The sequence below is a fragment of the Canis lupus genome, chromosome 34 (assembly GCF_048164855.1).
Source record: "Canis lupus baileyi chromosome 34, mCanLup2.hap1, whole genome shotgun sequence".
Classification (NCBI taxonomy): Eukaryota; Metazoa; Chordata; class Mammalia; order Carnivora; family Canidae; genus Canis; species Canis lupus.
This window is the reverse complement of record NC_132871.1, coordinates 4,878,999-4,901,066: the sequence shown is the minus strand read 5'-3', so window position 1 is coordinate 4,901,066 and position 22,068 is coordinate 4,878,999. Positions and strand designations below refer to the sequence as shown.

Sequence of the window (22,068 nt, the reverse complement as noted above, 5' to 3'; positions counted from 1 at the left end):
ACACAGAATATTATTCAGTTGTGAGAAAGGAAATCCTGCCCTTGTGTCAACCTGGATGAAACTTGGGGCATTATGCTAAGTGAAACATGTCAAAGAAAGACAAATACAGTATGATATGACCATATGTGGAATCTAAAAAAGCCAAATTTATGGAAACAGTGTAAAACGGTGGTTACCTGAGGAGGGAAGGTGGGGAGAAATGGGGAGAGGTTGGTCAAGGCCACAAACTTGTGGACTTAAGATGGATACGTTCTAGGGATCTAAAGTACGCCACAGTGATGGTAGTTGGCACTACTCTATCAGATACCTGAAAGTTGCTATGAGGGTAGGTCTTAATTTTTTTTTTAAGATTTTATATATTTATTCATGAGAGACAGAGAGAGAGGCAGAGACACAAGCAGAGGGAGAAGCAGGCTCCATGCAGGGAGCCCGATGGGGGACTCAATCCCAGGACCCTGGGGTCACCTCCTGAGCTGAAGGCAGAGGCCCAACCCCTGAGCCACCCAGGTGTCCCTCCAGTAGGTCTTAAATGTTCTCACTGCAAAAAGGAAATGGCAATCGTGTGACTTGGAGGGAACAGTAGCTAACGCTGTGGTAGGAATCATTTTACAAGACATAAGTGGATCAAAATTACACGTTTTACAGCTTAAACTTACACAATGTTGTATGTCAACTCGGTCTTGACAAAGTTGTCGTGGGGGTGTGAGGGGAGAGGCTTCACGGAAGAAAACCCAAACATGTCACAGGGAGCTTTCCCCCCCATGCACTCTTCCCGTAGCTGCCTGAACTAACTTGAGGTGGTTTTGCTTTTTTCGATTTAAGTTTTTCATGCTTTTATTAGAAAGCCGTAACTGCATTTGGAACCTTACTGATATCCCACCTCAGGATGGCTTTTGCATTATTCATGCATTTTTCACAATAGGCTCTTCATGCCTTTGAATTCTTCTAGTTGGAGCAGGAAATGCAAACAAATCAGCAAATGGACTTAGCCCTTAAAAGTTTATGTCCAGCTGAGCAGTTATGATATCAATTACATCATGAAAAATTCCTTTTCCCTGAAAGACTGCTAAAGCTCAGAGGGTTACGGTACAATTTCTCAGCATAGGACAGACCGGGGAGGGGGTGTGTGTGGAGAATGTAGATCTTTGGATATTAGCAAAAATTTGGGGAGTCTTTGGATAGGAGGGAAAAATAAGCATTTATTTGTCTTTAAGGCAACATGTTGCCTGTTATGTATGAATAAACTGGCTTCAACAAAAACTGTTTTATCCATTGTTAAAAAGTGACCGACTATAAAACAGCTACCACAGTTCTGTTTTGGCCAGTGACAAAAGGATTTATTTCCAAATCTTTTCCACTAAAAAGTCCACAGAGATCAAAAAGTTTTCACATGTGATCTCCGCACGCCAGTAAGATAAAAGTGCTATGTTTTAATATGTTATAATAATCCTATTGTGCGCCACTGTTTTCCAATGACCTGTAAATAGTACATATTTGAGAAAGGCTTTTTTTTTTTTTTTTTTTCAGTTAAAGAGACAAAGTAGGAAGTAGGAAAGGTACGTATGATAAGTCAGGGATCTATTGTTATAAACTAATTGCTTTTTCCCCAGTCTGCAGAGTTCAGAATTGCAAATGCTTGGCCAATGAGACATAACAGAGGCAGAACTTGAATGTTACAGTGCAGTTGGCAAAATGATTTATCGCCCCTTTGTCATTGAAATTAATAATATGTATGCTCTAACATTTACAGCTTTTCACTTATTTTGTTATGCATGCTCTGCACCAAATTAAAATATGTGCACTAGCACAATATTGCAGTCATATTTCATTTATTTATTTATTCATGAGAGACACAGAGAGAAAGGGAGGCAGAGACACAGGCAGAGGGAGAAGCAGGCTCCATGCACCGGGAGCCCGACATGGGATTTGATCCCGGGTCTCCAGGATCGCGCCCTGGGCCAAAGGCAGGCGCCAAACCGCTGCACCATCCAGGGATCCCTGCAGTCATATTTCAAAAAAGAAGGAAAGGGAAGAAATAAGGAAGAAAAGGAGGGAGAGGGAGGGTGGGAAAAAAAAAACATCCAGCCAACTCTGAATTCCAGTGAAGTGCAATTTGTTTATGTTTTTGCTAATGATATCAATGTTCTTACGCATTCACGTATCCATTGGTCGTGATCAATAATATCGAAATTTTTACCTGAGCTTCTGGTTGGTTTTGACACCGCACTATCGAATAGTCATTATTTGTTCAATACCTGCCTCCTGCATCAGATGATGAGAGTCAACATTTGTGTCATGGTCAAGATCGGATACGTAACACCTGTCACCTGTCTCCTCCTCTAGGGACGAACCCCGCGATGGCAGGGACCGTATCTGCTTCCTGTATACACCAAGCATTTAGGACGCAATGCCCCGTACAATTCATTCATTCAATAAATATTTTTTTGAGGACCTTCTCTGCACTGGGAAGTAGTAAGAAATATAAATCTAATGAAATCAATTCAAGTGGAAAAAAAAAAAGAGAGAGATTGAAGGAGAGAGTCTGGATTTTTTCTCAACTTCATCGTGCCATGTTTCTTTGATTTCTTCTGGGCATCCACACCATTCTTTTCACCCGATCAGCTTTCTGATTCTCTCCTTCCTTATAATCTGGGAGCATAGCAAACTGCCCCAATGACCACCCCAATCTCTACTCCATGACACTCGCAGCTGAAACAACCACTACAACCTTCAGCCTTGGTCCTCACTTACGAGAAACATCTGGTAGAAACAGGCCGCCACCTCCAAGTCAGTGGACTAACTCCCCGCGGATCCAGCTTCCTCTCTCATTAACTGCCCGGCAGCAGGAGGACGGGTAGTGGGGTGCAAGTGTAGGATCGCAGGAGCCTCCGCTGGGAGTCTTCCTCCTTAGGGGTGGATGGGCATGGGGCTGGGAACTGGATAAGTCTAGTTAAATTGTGCTTTAGGATAGTGTCTTCCTACTCCTCTGCCCCAAGTGGCTGGCCCATAGCAGGTATTAAATAAACATTCGCTGCAGGGAGGCTGCAGATGTGTGAGCACATGCTGGGGGGGCAGAAGGGAGTCTAGTGACCCGTGTGTGAGTGTCGCAGTGGCGTGGAGCGTGACCTCGGGGACGCTACCATCTTGGCGCTGCCCGAAGACCCAGGTTGTGGGTCCGTCGTGGGCCGCCGGCCGTGTCTGCGGAGCCAGTTCCCGAGCTCATCAGACTCGGTGCTGGGCTGGTGGATGGGTCAAGCGTGCTCCATAAACCAGAGGGAAACGTGCAAGTGACTAACGGTCCGAGTGCAGCTGAGAATTCTAGCCCAAGCTGAGTGGGCCACTAGGGGAGGCCACATCTGGATGTGACCACGCGCCTTCGCACTCAGAAGTGCCTCCTTTGGCTCACATGCCTCATCTCAGAGTTGGAACCTGCCAGAATGGCCTGTGGGAACGCTGCTCTAGGAGAAGCTCCGGAGGAGGCGCAGCGAGGACCCTCAAGACTTGAAAAGCACATGTCCTGCCCTGGGAACGTCCAAACCCGCCGCCAGTATGACTGCGTTCCAGGTCTTCAGCGGGATTGACAAACGATTAGAGGGGACATTGGCAGGAGCTGCAGCTAACCATGTGGGGAGGCCTGTATTGCAGGAGCCACTGGGACCAGCCCCCTGGGAAAGGCCGGGGCGATGAACCGCAGCTAATGAAGACCCGGTCCCGAGAAGGCCGCTAATAAGATGGTTGGATGTCGCTGTCCAGTCTTCTGGTTGGTCTGACGGAGCCAAAGGTCACACAGAAAAATTAGCAAAGACAAGCTGAAACCTTATCCCCTAAAAGCTCATACTCCTAAAAGCACCGTTGCTGTGGCCCACCTTTTGGCTACAAGACAACACCTGTCAAAGCTTTTAAGAACAAGCCATGGCTCTATAGGAGGGAAGACCGGCCAAGCCAGCAACAAGGTGTTGACGGGCTGGATGCCCGACAGGGGAGGTAGACCGTGAAATCGCACCCCCCCTTCCAGAGATGCCAGCACGGCACAGAGGCAGGATGGCCCCCAGCGGCAAGCAGCAGGCCAAGAAGGGGGGAGGGGGTCATGAACCTTCCCCATATGGTGGACGAGGAGGCCATGAACAAGGAGGACGGAGAGGTCGACGAGGTGGCTACGCCCATGGTAGCTGAGGGGGAGAAGGAGGAAATAAGCATGAAGGAGGCTGGACAGATGGAGGGAATGGAGCAGGAGGTGGCTACCACGGTGGTGCTTACCAAGATTCAGGCTTCCAGGGCAGCCCGGGGGGCTCAGCGGTTTAGGGCTGCCTTCAGCCCAGGGCATGATCCCCGAGACCCGGGATCAAGTCCCGCGTTGGGCTCCCTGCGTGGAGCCTGCTTCTCTGTGTCTCTGCCTCTCTCTCTCTCTCTCTCTGTGTGTGTGTTTCTCATGAATAAATACATAAAATTAAAAAAAAAAAAAGATTCAGGTTTCCAGCCAGGGGGCCATCATGGTGGTGGCCACGGTGGTAGCTACCAAGGTGGTAGTGACGGTGGCTTCCAAACATCTACCTATACAGGAAGTGGATACCAGGGTGGTGGATACCAGCAGGGCAGATACCACGATGGTGGGCGCCGTGGTGATCAAGGCAGTGCTTATGGAGAGAGAGGTGGTTGCGGAGGCCAAGGAGGAGGAGGCTGGGGGAGGAAGGGTGAGCCAGAATTGTCACCAGGGGGGCCAATCTGAACAGCACTCAGCATGGAGGTTATCAGCATAATCATTTTAGATTTGGACATGGAGGACATTATCCTAGCTGAGTCTACAGAACCTTAAATTTTGCTAGAGCTCAAGTAGTAGAAACCTAGTCTCAGAATCTTGAATCCAACATCAAATTTTTTTTTTAAGATTGTATTTATCTATTCATGAGAGACACCAAGAAAGAGACGGAGACACAGGCAGAGGCAGAAGCAGGCTCCCCGCGGGGAGCCTGATGTGGGACTCGAACCCGGGACCCCGGGGTCACGACCCGAGACAAAGGCAGACGCTCAACCGCGGAGACACCCGGGTGCCCCTCAACATCAATTTTGAGTTAATGTTGCAGGGAGGTGGCAGGCGGATTCCTGCTTGGCATAAATATTTGTAGGTCTTCATTCAATCGTGTGTTTTTTTTAAGGACTTACATAATGCAGTCTGTTTGAGAGACACACACATCTGTGCTTTGTATGAAGAATTTTTAAAAAGATGATTAAAATTACCTTTAATTGGGATCCCTGGGTGGTGCAGCGGTTTGGCGCCTGCCTTTGGCCCAGGGCACGATCCTGGAGACCCGGGATCGAATCCCACGTCGGGCTCCCGGTGCATGGAGCCTGCTTCTCCCTCTGCCTGTGTCTCTGCCTCTCTCTCTCTCTGTGTGTGACTATCATAAATAAATTTCAAAAAATTAAAAAAAAATAAAATTACCTTTAATTAATTGACCAGTAGACTAATTCCACAGTCCTTTTTTGGGGAAGAAATTTCTTGCAAAAGTTTTCAATAAGCGATTGTGAAAAGAGGATTGTCCTGGATTTTTTTTCGGATTTACAACTAGGAAACCCTCCTCATATTAATCCATGTACATGTGTTTCCCTTCAAGTATCCCAGAGCCTACTTCCCCAGCAGAGTTCGGCCCTGATTGGCTTTTTATTCAGAAAGATTATACCACGTTTGCTCCACGATAGAAATTTTAGCTCAGTTCCTATGAAATGAGCTCTTCTGCAGACGGCACGTCCAGAAGCCGGATCCTTCTTGGAACACTGGACCCTATGCTCATCGCTGAAGACCCGGGACGCGGCCCAGGTCTGTGAAGACGGAGCTGTGCAGCCAGGGTGCGTGCAGGCATTTGTTCCAACGGAGCCGCGGCCGGTCAGAACAAACTCTTCCTTGAGCCCAGGTCTTCCTTGAACTCTGTTACAAGAAACAGCAAACTGGGGTTTGTCTGACGCATGAGATCGTACCCCTGGCTCGGCTGACGGAGTCGGTCTGCTCGGGCTGGAGACTTCCTTTTGCAAGGGAGGAAACGCGCTCCTGCCAAGGCAGGGGGCAGACGGCCCTCGGAGCGGGCGCCCTTCGTCACTGCGGCCGAAACGGGCCTGGCCCGGCCGATGCTCCACCTTCTCGTGACCGAGTCTCAGAGACCCGGCGTGGGCAAGCGGGGAGGGGCGGCGGGTCGGGCCGCGGGAAGGCTGAGCCACCACGTCCGCGCGTAGCCGCTGTCAGGAAAGAGCTGTTGCCGCTGAGGGCGCCGGGCTGGTGCCCCAGAGGAGCATGTGGCTCCCGGTCTCGGGGTCACGAGCTCCAGCCCCACGTCGTCGGGGGGAAAGGTTGCTTGAAAATAAACTTAAGAAACATTCGTCGAACTGATGCAAGGCGCGACGGGTGACAGCGGTCCTCCCTGATCTCCTGTGCCACGTGGCCCGGCTTCAGGGACCTGTGTCGCCGTCTGCGGCCGAGAAGCATGTGATCCTCCTCCTGCCCGTGGTCACGGGACAGACATCAGCCTCAGGCCGCGACAGGACCCGCCATCCTCCCTCCTCCACTGACAGGCCGCCGTCGGGCCTGCGGCGAGCACCTCTGCCTGCGTGTGGCCCCGGGCCTCTCCCCGCAGGCCGAGCGGCCGGTGCACACGTCCTCCTCGTCCTCCTCGTCCTCCTCGAAGGCGCGGGAGGTCGGGGCGTGAGGCGAGGCGGGAGCTCCACAGCCCTGAGGGGGGCGGCTGGAGGAGCTGCTCCTGAAAGGCCACATCTGTCTCCCAGCTGGGACGCCCTGTCCGGAAGGCCACGTCCTGGTGGGCTGAGGCAGCCCGTGTGGCCGGCGGCTGAGGCCAGGCCCCCGCCCTGGGCAGCGCCCCTCAGGCCGAGCCGCCGTGGGAGCTCCCGTCAGCCGGGCCGGGCCGGGCCCTCAGGACGAGCCTAGAACCCGCGGCCGAGGCTCTTCGCTCCGGGAGTCGCCGCTCCTCAGCGTGGGCCCGGCCGCCAGGGTAGCTGCCGGCGCATCGCGGGGCCGGATGGGAAGTTAGGCTGACGGGGTGACAGGTCCACTGGGCCTTGCGCCCGATGACCTCAGAGGACCGTCGGCCGAGCTCCGGGGCGGGGGCACCGCTGCCCAGGGCTGACGCTGCGGTGAAGGCCTCGCAGCCCCGGCCCCGTGTGTGAAGCGCCCACCTCCGGGAGGCCCGGGTCACCAGGCTCAAAGGACCATTTTTCTACTTCAGGACGATGACCTCAACTGTCACTTTGCAATTTCTCTTAGAGCTCCTCTTCTTTGCTCTTGGCATTTCACTTACGTTTCCAGATTAAAAAAAAAAAAAAGTCATTTTCCTGTTACAGGAAACACTATCTGGATCTCTCACGACCCCTCCCCTTCTTATGCCTATTTATTAAAACTTTTTATATTTATTTTTTTAAGTTTTTTTTTTTTTTAATGATAAACATAGAGAGAGAGAGAGGCAGAGACACAGGCAGAGGGAGAAGCAGGCCCCATGCTGGGAGCCTGACGCGGGACTCGATCCTGGGACTCCAGGATCACGCCTGGGCCAAAGGCAGGCGCTAAACCGCTGAGCCACCCAGGGATCCCCTAAAACTTTTTATATTTAAATTCAATTTAGTTAACTTATAGCGTGTCATCAGTCTCAGGGGCTTATGCCTATTTACATAAGGAGTTCAGATTCCAAGTGTCCCCTTAATACTCCGAACGTGGGAATGATCTCACTGGGAGAAATCACACAAACCACTTTGCGTCACCACTGAGCTACCTCCACTCCGGGCCCTGGAAGCCCTACCTACCCGTGCTTCACAAGCAAGTACAAAAAGAAAAATACCCACTGGCCCCCAACATGAAGTAAAGGCCATTTTTCTACAGCATCTGTCCAGCCATCAGCCTTTTCCATTGAGTTGGGGGTTTGATTAAAAAGAAAGGTGAGGGCAGCCCGGGGGGCTCAGCGGTGTAGCACCGCCTTCAGCCCAGGGCCTGATCCTGGGGCCCCGGGATCGAGTCCCACGTCGGGCTCCCTGCATGGAGCCTGCTTCTCCCTCTGCCTGTGTCTCTGCCTCTTTCTCTCTCTCGTGAATAAATAAATAAAATATTTTTTTAAAAAAGGTGAAATGAACACGGACCCAGAAGGTATTCCAAGAATCAAAGAAGACGCAGATGTGTAACAATCACGCTATGATCCAGTAAGTGTGTAATAAAAGTATTTACGAGGTTCAGAAGAAAACAGAGAATGATGTGCTATGGAAAAGAAGGTTTGAACTCACTGTTGACAATGAGATCAGGAGGTTGAGGCCAGAATATGAGCGAACATTCCATTCTAGAGGCAGGAAACAACATGAGGAAAAAGCACAGAGACGTCCAGCAAGCAATTGTTAAAATTGTTCCGGATGCTACAATGACATTGAAAATGCAAGGTTTCTATCTTTTACATCCGTGTGTATAATGCACATAAATATAGTACAATGTACAGGCGTAAAGAGCAGGCTTCAATCAACTTGAGCATTGCTTTATGTTAAAGCTGCCTGAGAAAAAGAACTCTTTCCCATCCAAGATCACATAAAGACTCTCAGACCAGAGCTGGAACATAGGCTGGGATATAGACACAAAGGATTTTTTTTTTTGAGATTTTTATTTATTCATGAGAGACACAGAGAGAGAGAGAGAGAGAGGCAGAGACACAGGCAGAGGGAGAAGCAGGCTCCATGCAGGGAGCCCGACGTGGGGCTCGATCCCGGGTCTCCAGGATCACGCCCTGGGCTGAAGGCAGCACTAAACCGCTGAGCCACCCAGGCTGCCCAGATATAGACGCGAAAGTGTCCCAGTCGGGGGGATCCCTGGGTGGCGCAGCGGTTTGGCGCCTGCCTTTGGCCCAGGGCGCGGTCCTGGAGACCCGGGATCGAATCCCACGTCGGGCTCCCGGTACATGGAGCCTGCTTCTCCCTCTGCCTATGTCTCTGCCTCTCTCTCTCTCTTTCTGTGTGACTATCATAAAAAAAAAAAAAAGTGTCCCAGTCTCGTGAATGGAAGTTGTGATGTGATACCGTTCCTAGAATCCACAGCAAACTCTTTGAAGACAGTTGTATAAGATGCAGAACAAATTGTCAAATCAACCACAAATCAGAAAAACAACCTCCATCTATTGAATCTTATCAGTTTATACACATGACCTCACTTCAGTCCTGACAACAGCCCTTTGAGGTAGATATTATCTCCGCTCTACGTTTATAGAAACAAACTCAGAAAAGTCAAGTAACTTGAAAGTAGCAGAGCTGGGATTGCGATCCCAGATTTTCTGATGCCATGGAATCATCCCTCACATAGACCCCCTAAAATCCTAGCAGGAACCAGGAAACGCTCATGATGACTAAGGCGTTACGACTGTAGAACCATGCACGTACGTGTAGCAGCATGGCACAATAGAAGGAGCACTACACCTACTATGCCACGAACCTAGATGACAAAATTCTAAAAGAAATCACAAGATTCCTTCTATGTGACTGGATAAATTACTCACCCTTGAGTAGGTTAAAGTAGATCATTTCTAAGGCTCTCTCCAGCTATAAAAACCTAAAGTGCTCCATTATTACTGTCACTCCATGTGCCTGTGACAAGGGACTTAAAGCTCTGTGGTACCATTTCTTCATGAAAAGACAATCCCTCTTGAGCAATTTGGTGGTGGGGATTAAAACAGGCAATGGGTGTGAAAGTGGCATGATGTAGGCACTCAGAAGTGGCTCCTAACGCTGAAGCTGCACCCAAGGCGGTGCCAAGCAGCCTTAAATGCCACTGCATCCAGAAGCCCACCCTCCGATCTGAGAGATCTGAGACAATATAAGGATAAGGATAAGTATATAGTTTGGGACCAGATTTAAATCTTGGCTGCTACTTCCTTGCAACATGAGTTTGTACAAGTTACTCACCTTCCCTGAGCTTCAGTTTCCACATCAGTAACGTAGGGATATTGTGAAGACTAGATGAGCAATACTTAGATCAAATTGGATAAAACTTGGCAGTGTCCGCTGCACAGTGAACTATCAGTAAGTTCTTCTTATTATTCTGACCAGCGTTTTCAGCTTGGACAAACCCCTATTAACAGCCAAGATCAAATTTGACCTTTATTCCCATCTGAGTCCTACTGGCAGGGCCTTGCTTCAGGCTATGCAAAAAGACCCTTGTACGTTTTGGCCGGAGGTAGGCATTAGGGATGAACTGAAAGTTCAGCATCAGCCTAGGAACTTGTGCATTAGCTGCTCCTCAGATTTGGGTTTAGTTTTTGCAAGGTCTAACCACCGAATGCCAGCTCCAATCTGCCTTTTGGCCTCTACAAGTTGTGTGTGATCAATGACCATGTAATTCCATAGGTTATGGTCATACCCAGTTGGTATGGCATCTTGATTTATGATTCATAATTGAATATCTGCTCTCAAATACTTTTTTTTATAAGGCTTTTACTTATTCATTAGAGACATAAGGGAAAGCACAGGTAGGCACAGTGGCAGGGAGAGGGAGAGGGAGAAGCAGCCTCCCCACTGGGAGGGAACCCCATGAGGGGCTCCACCCCAGGACCCTGGGACCATGACCTGAGCCGAAGACAGACACTTAACCGACTGAGTCACCCTGGTGCCCCAAGACAAACATTTCAGATATAATTGGAGTGGAGATCTCCTTAAATTGGATTCTATCAGTTTAAGTACAAATGTGCCTTTAGAATGTAAGGATTTCTTACATGATACTACTTGTTGTGAAGATTCTCTTTCTACCACAAGATGCCGAAATTAGCATGCACACAGTTAAAGATAATATGCAAGTGGAAAATTTAGTTGCATTTGTACCACTGTCACATTTTTAGAACCAAAGTCTATCAAAAAATTTTTTCTCAAGTAATTATGATGCAGTAATGTATGCAAGAACTTAGGAAAAAATAAACAAGGGCGACATGTTTTAGGTTTGTTTCTGGAAATACCACCGAATAATGCAGGAAGTTTCAGTTTGGGAGAATACTGCAATGAAATTTTATCATTAGCACTGACCCCCAAAACTTCAAATGCAGGAGTTAAAGAAGAAATGCCTTTAACTTATTCAGTTACTAATGGAGAAAAAGCAAATCTTACTAATTTGATAGCAACTTCGTGAGTTGCTCTCCACTCTCCACTTGAAAGTCAGTATTTAGGGGCACCTGGAGGGCTCAGTGGCTGAGCGTCTGCTTTTGGTTCAGGTCATGATCCCGGGGTCCTGGGATCGAGTCCTGCATTGGGCTCCCCGTAGGGAGCCTGCTCCTCCCTCTGCCTGTGTTTCTGCCTCTCTCTGTCTCTCATGAATAAATAAAATCTTTTTAAAAAGTAAGTCACTATTTAGAATTTTAAATGAGTGGTTTAACATGAGCACAGGAGCAATTTAGCAGTTGATAGAGGTTAGAAATGAATGATTCTGAACCACATTACACTTTAAAAATATAACTGACGAGGGATCCCTGGGTGGCGCAGCGGTTTAGTGCCTGCCTTTGGCCCAGGGCGTGATCCTGGAGACCCGGGATCGAATCCCACGTCAGGCTCCCAGTGCATGGAGCCTGCTTCTCCCTCTGCCTCTGTCTCTGCCTCTCCTTCTGCCTGTGTCTCTGCCTCTCTCTCTCTGTGTGACTATCATAAATAAATAAAAATTAAAAAATATATATATAACTGATGAAATAAAATTATAATAATTTTTAAATAAGACTTGTTCATATGTCTTAGAAGCTTATATTCTATAATGGTGATTTTCCTCTTAGGCCTTGGCCAAATATAATTCCAAGACCAGACGATTGAGCATTTGGTCAGTATGTACACTACGAATATGACTTAGCCTTATACCACAGTTAAGACATGGCAATCACAGGTTGCTTATCCAGTATCGTCCCATCTCCAGGCCACCCATGTCCCAGGTTTGTGGACCTCATGCAAGAAGTTGACCAGAACCCATCCCTCCACCTCATTCTCGAAGTTAAGAGAAAGTAGTAAAGTGCATTTAACTGGAAATAAGATATGGCCTCTCTGGCTAGGTTCCTCACTTTGATTTGCTAATTTATCTTACATTGTTCTTTTTAGGTCAAAACGACAGCCTGAGAACCTTTCTTGGAAATGAAGCATATTAGAGTTAGGCATGCTTGACCTGAAACGGTAATGACAGTAACGTGTATGGAAAGTTCGATTCATATAAATATCCAAATTTCAATATACCTAAAGCAACTTTCCACCCTGAAAATAATACCAAGTGGGCTCAATAAATACTGATTTTCCTTTCAATTCAACAGGACCAAATAACTAAATATCCATTTGTCATTAAAGATTAAAACATTTAAAATTTCAAACCAATCTTTTTATGAAAAGACAAGGGTCACAGCAAATCTTTAGAAAAAGGGGCACCTAGATGGCTCAGCGGTTGAGCACCTGCCTTTGGCCCAGGTCATGACCCCAGGGTCCTGGGATTGAGTCCCGCATCGGGCTACCCACAGGGAGCCTGCTTCTCCCTCTGCCTGTGTCTCTGCCTCTCTCTGTGCCTCTCATGAATAAATAAAACCTAAATAAAAAACTAAAATAAAGTAAAAAAGAGCCATTGTTTGAAAATTCAGGCCAATGCCATCAGATGAAAATGGGATGCCTGCCCGTGGGCCGTAGTCCTTGTTTGAGCTCTTACAAAACGCAAGAAGTGTATAACCCTGTAAAAAACTACTCATTGTCAGGAGCCCTTCTTGACTGTGAAGAGTGTGTTTCCCCGGCCCCTGGCCCAGCGTAGGCTCCAAGAACTCCTCCTGACCTCTAGAGATACTAAAGGCTTGCTCATTCTGCGTTAACACCTGTAAATTCGCAGAAGCCTTTTCTCCAGGGCCCTAATCCTAGTCCACTGAACTTTGGAGTTTTTCCATCCCATCTGGGTTAAGAGATCGGCAACACTAGCAGAACAATCAGCTGATTATGACTTAACAGCAAGGTGCGCTCTGAGCTCCCGGAAGGTAGGTGCAAGATCTTACACGTCGCTTTCATCCCACTGTACGGACATATGCTCTCAGACCGACTGCACTACGGAACATTCTGTGACCGGATTTCCTGCATTAGCACCATCTATGAAGGTCAGGATTACAGTAAATAAAGATGACTTAATGACCAGGCAGCTTTTTTCTCACAAGGAATTATCTTAATTACATTTAAAATAATGTATGATATAGATTCCATTTCCTTTATGTATTTTTTCCTTCCTATTTGTAATAACAAAAAGGCCACTTTAGGAGCACCGGGGTGGCTCAGTTGGTTAAAGACCAACTCTCAATTTCAGGTCAGGTCATGATCTCAGGGTCATGAGATTGAGCCCCACATGGGGCTTGACCCTCAGCATGGAGTCTACTTGTCCTTGCCCTTCACTCTTCTCCCTGAACAATCTATCTCTAAAAACAAATAAATAAAATCTTTTTTTTTTAAAGGCCACTTAACCTTGGCTCTGAAAAATTTTGTAAAATGGAAAAACTTTCCATAACTTGAAGGCTGGGGTGGAATGAATGACAGAAACAATTTTATCAAGCCCATTAAAATATAAAGAGCTTTACAAATTAACTTTAGAGGATGTAACTGAAAGACAAAGGTTAACATTAATTACACTAATTTAGTTACTGAAGTCCTCTTTGGTCTTTTTTCTCTTTAAAAAAAATGATGTGTACCAGACTATTGGTATGAAAGGCAAGGAGTCTTACAACTTTTCGCCTTCTGATTGGTAGACATTTTTACTGAGAACATAGTTTTTAAAATGACATCTCCAAGGAATGAAGCTAAAAACTGCTGTGTATAGTCTCCTATATAGTATTTAAACACACAAACGGCATCTTTCTGAATTAGCTTAATATATAATTCATAATATACCTATTTAATAGAATAAAGGAATTGCAATCTCGGTGTAATTTTAATTGATTCTTAAATTCATGTATTAAAGATTTCATTTATTTATTTGAGAGCGAGACAGAAATAGTGACAGAGCTAAGTGAGAAAGAGCAAAAGCAAGGAGGAAAAGGAGAAGCATATTCTCCGCTGGACAGCCAGCCCCACGCAGGGCTTGATCCCAGGACCCTGAGATCACGACCTGAGCCCAAGGCGGACGGACACTGGGCCGACTGAGCCACCCAGGGGCCCCTAAGTTCATGTTTTTAAATTGGACATCTTTTCATTCTCTAACAGGTATACACACACACACACACACACACACACACACACACACACCCCTTTTAAATGAATGCCATTAACTTGGACTTGGAAATAAATGTCATATACTTCGAAAATTCAATTAAAATTCAGTTATCAAAGTAGCTGCATCCATGGGCAGCCCGGGTGGCTCAGCAGTTTAGCACCTGCCTTCAGCCCAGGGCGTGATCCTGGAGACCCGGGATCGAGTCCCACATCGGGCTCCCTGCATGGAGCCTGCTTCTCCCTCTGCCTGTGTCTCTGCCTCTCTCTCTCTTCTCAGTTTCTCATGGATAAATAAAATCTTTAAAAAAAAAAAAAAGTAGCTGCATCCTAACATTAATTACTATGCACTACTAGATTTTAACAGTCATATGACTACACTCAAGATTGTCTGGGAGCTATTTTCAACCCTATTATACTAAAAAATGTTTACATATGCAAATAAGTGTTCAATTGGTATTTTAAAACAACAGTTTTTCAACACTCCACTTAAAACAGTGAAAATGAAAAAAAATAACACAGTGAAAATGAGAAATTCATTTAAGAAATAAAAATAACCAATTAACACAAAAAAGATATTCCATCTCCCTAATGAATAAAGATATGTGAATTAAAACACAACATGTGTTTCACTTTTTGAAGAGGCAAAGATGCATTGGCAGTTAATAGAGGAAATTACATTCACATAACTGAAAAGGTAAAATTGATACAATCTTACTGGAAGGAACCTAACATGTTTCAAAGTTTAAAATGTGTACTTACAGATGTATTTATTTTGAGAGAGGCAGAACATGACTATATGAGCAGAGGGACAGGGAGAGAGTCTCAAGAAGACTCCCTGCTGCTGAGCATGGAGCCGGACTCGGGGCTTGATCCCAGGACCCGAGATCATGACCTGAGGCAAAATCAAGAGTTGGATGCTTAGATGACTGAGCCACCCAGCGCCCCAGAAAATTCCTTTTCTTTTCAAAAATCCTCACTGAACTATTGAAAATTTTCAACAGAGAGTGCTGACTATTCCCTGCTTGAAATATAGATTGGAAGGATCACACACAAAATAGCAACATGATAATCTTGTGGCACCTCAATTTCATTCTACTCTCTTACCTGAACAAAGAAGAATAATATATAACTGAGTTCATAGTAGCTTCCTTTTCTCTTAACGTGCTACTAGTGTATATTTAAGAAGCTGTGAGCAAAAGTTCTACTTGATATCCAGATACAAAGCTGTTGAGAAATAGTCTTTATAATGCCAATCAAAGAGCAAAACATCTGGTTAGTTTTTAAACAAAATTAGCTGCTCTACCCTCGGCCAACCACTAAGCAATTGGTCTTTCCCATTCATTACTGACTGATGTAGTAGCTCTCAGCAACACTTTACTGGTTCCATAATCAATCATTTTATTCCCATTCTTTCAAATAAAACTGTCCATTTGGTCACATGAAACTGCAAGCTGATGGCACATGAATATCCTTTTAGTGCTTAATTCTTAAAAAAATGTCATATGATTTTATTTTCTGATTTTTATTCAAAAAAAATTTTTTTCCAGTGGGATGTTTTTCAAAATATTTAAGCAGATTTTTCTGACAGCTGACTTGGTATCAAATGCTACAGTTAGACATTTCTAAACTAAAAGCTTATTTTAAACTAAATTGAAACTAAAACTTTCATATTTTTAATAAATTTCTAGAGATCCAAAATTAAAGAAATAATTCAAAATGTGATACAGTCTAGTGTTTATTTTATGTTATGGCAGGTACACTTGAATTTCAAAAATTTAAAACATATAAAAAGTGGTTAGGGACTAACATTTGTATCAACAGTTGATAAATGTCTAAGATTATTTATTATACAGCAGGGTACAATGGTAGTGCTATTGCCAGTAGGGCACCAGGGAAGTTAGTCTAAAAATCATCACCAGGCTTTATACAAGCAACAACATGTGCTGCCGTTTTAGAATTTCTGGACATAGCCTGCTTCTAATGCTAAGCAGTCCTTAAACATTTTTAATGTTATACAGTGTTACAGTATTTAGTTTGGCAAATGTTTCAAAATAAAGTAGAAATGTATTCATAACATCACAGAAATACACATCCAGTTTTGTTTTCAATGCGGACCATAGGTACAGATCAGAACTCTTCCCTATATGAAATAATTTACACACAGATGAATGCTATAATATCACTATCTAAAATAATCACTAAATACAATTCTTTTTCAGAAATAAACAAGCAAAGGGTTTTTTTGTTCATTTTCAAATATCAAAAACATAGAGATAAATGTATATTTCCCAAACAATGATATTCTAAAATTATAGGAATAATTTTAGTGAATTCAGTGAATGTGAAACCTAAATCAACCAAGTATACTGTAATACAACCATATTAAATGAAACCAATGATCAGAAAACACAACCGTATGAAAGAAATTTATAACCACAAAACTGTTTTTCAGGCCTTAAGGTAAAATTGTTCCACAGTTTACAGGTAAAACCAGACCAACAAAAATGCGTGCTTGTCTTCAATAAGTAGGTATTTTATGCAGAAGATGTAACACTTTGCTTGTAGACGGCATGGTATGCATTTCTCAGCAAGACGTAAGGAAAACAAGATTCCAAAAGATCCATGGTCAGGAATGGGGATTCCTGTACAATCTGAAAAGTGGCAAAAATGCATCACAGATTTGGGAGTTATTTATAGCAGCAACATTTACTCACAGCCAGTATTACAGTGTTATTAGAAACAGAAAATTATTTTCCTTTTAACTTTAAAACCTGAAATCTAAGTGTGCCACTGTTTTGCTATCAAAAATGTTTAAAACCTCACTTTTCAATTAAGTCTATTAATCACAGGAACAGACTGAGTACTTTCATTTGCCCTCAACGGTACACTAGACATTTAAGAGAATATAAACATATTTTTTTGAGAATATAAACATATTTAAAATACGGTCCATAGCATCAAGTGTAATTGGGTTCTCAAGTCTAAGCTAGGAGGCCAGATCACACATAAGACCAACTGTATGTAACTAAGTGGAAAGCTAGAGGAGTTCAAAAGGGATGAAAGATTAACGTGGGGCAGAGTCATCAGGAAAGTCTATCCAGAAAAAGACGGGAGTGATGGGGTATTCTGAATCACAGAACAGATAGAGATCTCTGCAGGAAAAGGAAATTACTGTGAGAGAAGAGGGACGGTGTAGAAACAAGCAGAGCTGGTTCAAACAGTGAAGAGAAAGAACCGACGAGGCACAGAGACTCACAGGAAATTACAGTAGACGGTGGAAGAGAGTCAGGGTGTAGAAAACCAGAGGCGGTGAAATATAAGGCCCCAGGTGCTTCCCAGCTGGTTGAAAAACTACTCAGAAAGAATACCTTAGAATACCTTATAGATAATGCTACTCATCTTTGTTTTCTGACCTGATTATCATATGGTAAAGCACAAGCATGTCGGTCTTTCCTGCAATATTTAGAAAGTGTGTGGCTTGAGTCAACTACACAGAGGGGATCAAAAGGAATTTCAGCTCATGTTGTTATTTAATTATCTAAATGCCAAGAAAGACTATCAGACTGGAACTGTTTTCTTGTTAATAAAACATAAAATGAGACTTACCATATCTAGCAGTAAATACACAGATTCTCTGTTTCTCGTTGTTGTTTTATCTGTCTCCTGGCCAATTTTCAGTAGACTGGAAGATGCCAGCTTAGAAGGATACAGACAATTTAAGGAAGTTTTAATGAAATGTTCACAAGTTACTTGTTTATTTTCAGTATGTTTCAACTTACAATATATTTCAATTATTCAGTGGCTATCTGTAATATAATGGGCAAAATTCTAGGCAGTCCAAATACCAGCTTAGAAAAAAAGGTCATATTGCAGAGCTCTAGAAATGAGAGACAGCTAAGGGAACAAATGATAACTGGCTCCTTTATTTGGTTCTCCTTTCAGGGGGGGAAAAAGGAGACTGTATTCTGCTTTATTTGATAGTTATCATTTTAATTTTCCTTATAAAACATCATGAGTTCTGCTATTTGAGTATACCTACCGCCAGAAATTCCTTAAGACGGTCTTCAATGCTTCCTTTGTGAATTGTAAACAAAGCTGCGGCAATCTGGTTGATGGCTTTGGCCAAGCAATGTATGTTGTTGCAGTGCCCTGAGAAAGTTCATATAGGGTTTGTGGTTTCTGTGTGACTCCGATATTTCAAATAATACATAAATGGCAAGTCTTTAATAACTTCACAATCTATATAAATAGTGACATTATTAAAGAGCTAGGACATAGCCTGCCTTGCTCTCCTTTCATTTTCATGTGGACTAGTGCTTTTAAAAATACTATAGTAGAAAAGCAACAAGTGATGATGTCTCTATTAAAAAAAAATTCCTAAAAGAAATCATGTATCATTTTTATATTTCCTTAGAAACTTAAAAAAAAGAAGCTCTTAGCTGCTGTAGAAACATTCTGTCATTCAATCTTTAAAATAATCTTAAGAGTTGGGTACTCCTTCACCATCCCCTGCCGCACACATTCAGGCACCCAAAAGCTCACCCATACATATTTCATTTATCAGGAAACTAGGGCTGAGAAACTCAAGAAAAATCTATTTTCTCTTTCTAAAGAAAAAACTATTTATGGTTATCAAGCTAGTAAGTGGCTACTAAATTAATCCGCATTCTTTATATACAAACATTAATTACTTGAAAACTACCTATTATATCAAAAGTTACTTCTTCATTGCCAAAACAGTTTTAAAGCACTATTACCTTCTATAGCAGGGCTATACTGAGACATCACGTTACTTGCCAGTGTCGGCAAGGAAACTGCCACAAAGACCATAAGGAGGCAGGCAATTTTATATTCTTCTTCTGGACTTATGTTTTCTGAGGGAGAAAATTAAAAATAAAACCAAGGTATTTCTTCAAGATTAGTTAAGAGTTATCAATCTAAACCAGAAAATGCAAATTTTAATTTTTGTATAAAGTATATTACTGAGCTTCTACAGAACTAATCACAACTTTGCTGTAAGAAATATAGAAGTAACATATATTATTATTGGCTATTATTAACTATCCAAGAATATTTCAAGGACCTCTAAAAACCCAATAAGGCAAAAAAACAGAGGAGATGATAGGACAAAAAAGTACGATTAGGATAAGTGGAATCCTAAAATTTCCTAACTGAAAACTGATAAATTATTATTTCATAAGATAACTGTGTACTACAGTTTAGAAAATTATCTCATAAATTACTCTGTAAAATCTTCCTAAAAAATCCTTAAATAGATGTAATTAAAAAATTACTATTTAAAAGACATAAGTGTGGAAAGTGGACTGGATTTCCAACCTCTCCATTCTAAAAGACAGAAGGAACCAGTCATAAATGAAAATAACTAGCACTGCTCTAAGTCCTTGAAGACATAATCCTTTCTAAAATATTTACTGTAATGTGTACTAGAACTCTAGGTCACACCTCGGCACTTGAATTTGGTGCCTGGGAAATTCTAGTTACTCTACTATTCACCCTACCACGCATATGTAAGAATTGAACATAAGAGCCAGAATAGGTCTTAAAAATTTGGCTATGAAAAATAGAGCTGTAGCCAAACGAGTAATAATGGCAACTGCTCATGTGACCATAATTAACATATTGCACGAATGATAAAACAAAAAGCAGTGTTAAATAAAAAAAGAACTGATGAGCCCAGCCAAACATGCTGAGTACAACGGGATAGGGAAGGGCATTTTAGTATCAGAAACAGATAAAATGTTACCTACTTTGGAGACAAATTTAGAAATATCTAGAGCATTCTGGGTACTATATTTCGAAGACCTGGTTTTAAAATCTTTTTTTAAAAAAGATTTTATTTATTCATTTATTCATAGAGACACAAAGGGAGAGAGAGAGGCAGAGACACAGGCAGGAGGAGAAGCAGGCTCCATGCAGGGAGCTCGACGTGGGACTCGATCCAGGGTCTCCAGGATCACGCCCCAGGCTGCAGGCAGGGCCAAACTGCTGCGCCACCGGGGCTACCCGGTTTTAAAATCTTTTAAATATAACACAATGATGCACTGACTGGTAAATAGCTCTAGTCCAGTGAAAACAGGACACCCTTTTCCAGGTATCAATTTTGCTACCTACTGGTCCATCTCCATCAGTACGCAAATGCTGTTACTCTCTCACCTGAAAAAAATCCTTCTCTTGATTTTATTCCTGCCTCTGGCTACTGTAATTTCATTTCTTTGTTCCCTTTTATAGTAAAACTCTTTGATAGAGTTATTTTATACTTATTTCCAATTCCTTTTCTCGTGTTCTGTCTTAAGACCTCTCTAATCAGCCTTTTGCTCTGAAAACTCCACTGTAACTGCTTTTGGCAGCATTACCCATTAATTCTACATAGCTGATCATTCTCTCTCCACTTTGCTGGAAGCTCCTCTTTCCTAGTTTTTTTTCTCCTTCATCCATCCTTCTTTCTCAGCTTCTTTTCTGGTAATTACTCCTTTTCTTCCTGAGTTCTTGAAGTTGAAAGTATCCTAAGGCTCAGACCCTGATCCCTCTTACTTCTGCATTTATGCTAACTAACCTTAGAAATTCCATCTAGTCTTATGGCTTAAGTATCATCTGTATGATGACTATGCTAAAACATAAGTTCCAGAAAACAGGGATTTTTGTCTCTTCTACATTGCTATATTCCAACTACCAAAAAAAAAAAAAAAAAAAAAGGCAAATATGACATTAAGTGGGTATTTGAATAGTGCCACAACCTGCATACCTGTATCTGTATTGCCCTGATAATTTTAACTAAGACTGATATGTATTTACTAATGCATTTTACCTGATTTTTGTGAGGAGAGAGCTACCACCAAGGCAGGATCAATCTCGCAAGGTAATCCAGCAGCTGATGATAACTCATACACATTCATTGCAACCTGATGAAATATGTAAGAATTATAGAGTAAGAAATATTTTAGCAAATTTCTAAGAAATCTCACTTTACTAAGAAAAGATATACTGTTTAAATTAGAATCTACCTATAAGAACACTAGAGAATTTCAAAACGTGGCTGAAATAGGAACCACAGCACACCCAGCCTACAATGAAAAACTGAGTTATTACTTCATGACGTACTGCTTATTTGAACTTCCTATTGTCATACTAAAGAAAGTTTGTATACTCTCTGTGGCAAATACCAACAAAATCATCCTAACATTATTTTTCTTGGAAGCATGGATGTAAAATATCAAGCCAAAAGAGATGAATAAATGAACAAAAGTGAATCAAAATCACTGAACTTTTATTTACATTCATACTTATTTAATGAGAAATTGGGGTGGTTCAATGCCTCATCATATCATAGCTAGTAAATTACTTATCCTTTTTTTTTTTTTTTTGTATGATAGTCAGAGAGAGAGAGAGAGGCAGAGACATAGGCAGAGGGAGAAGCAGGCTCCATGCACCGGGAGCCTGACGTGGGACTCGATCCCGGGTCTCCAGGATCGCGACCTGGGCCAAAGGCAGGCGCCAAACCGCTGCGCCACCCAGGGATCCCTAAATTACTTATCCTAATAGATTTTTTTTTTCAAGCAAGCTCTATGCCCACCGTGGGACTTGAACTCACAACCCAGAGATCAAGAGTTGCATGTTCAACCAACTAAGCCATCCATGTGCTCCACAACAGATTTTTAAGGAGTAATGATTTAAAACCTGATAAAGGAATTTCTAATGACTAAAGTAATTCTTTTTGGTTCTCACATATGGATTTCAAGTATTTACAATACTCTGTTCAATACTTCAGTTAAAAACCACCTACACGGTTGGTTACCTCTGATACTACTAGAAGAAAAACCCTCAGGATAAAATATGAAG

General features: G+C 43.1%; 1 protein-coding gene, 1 long non-coding RNA gene and 1 pseudogene across 5 annotated transcripts in view; 2 read left to right on the top strand and 1 right to left on the bottom strand.

The window, feature by feature from the left end:
- Positions 1 to 2,696: 2,696 nt before the first annotated feature.
- On the top strand, positions 2,697 to 4,797 carry LOC140624529 (uncharacterized; annotated as a pseudogene).
- An 8,175-nt stretch (positions 4,798 to 12,972) lies between these two features.
- On the top strand, positions 12,973 to 20,266 carry LOC140624367 (uncharacterized). Its single transcript, XR_012023848.1, has 2 exons — positions 12,973 to 13,109; positions 20,088 to 20,266. It is a non-coding gene; the product is annotated as an uncharacterized lncRNA (long non-coding RNA).
- The window catches only part of NCKAP1 (NCK associated protein 1), a 103,354-nt gene continuing 97,214 nt past the window's right edge, over positions 15,929 to 22,068 (bottom strand). For all 4 annotated transcript variants that reach the window (XM_072811172.1, XM_072811171.1, XM_072811168.1 and 1 more), the window contains 5 exons: positions 21,038 to 21,131; positions 18,969 to 19,085; positions 18,251 to 18,360; positions 17,818 to 17,907; positions 15,929 to 16,862 (listed from right to left, as the gene is read on the bottom strand). In XM_072811172.1, coding sequence (XP_072667273.1) covers positions 16,746 to 16,862; positions 17,818 to 17,907; positions 18,251 to 18,360; positions 18,969 to 19,085; positions 21,038 to 21,131 — 528 coding nt within the window. In that variant the 3' untranslated portion in view covers positions 15,929 to 16,745. The remainder of the gene's footprint in view (positions 16,863 to 17,817; positions 17,908 to 18,250; positions 18,361 to 18,968; positions 19,086 to 21,037; positions 21,132 to 22,068) is intronic.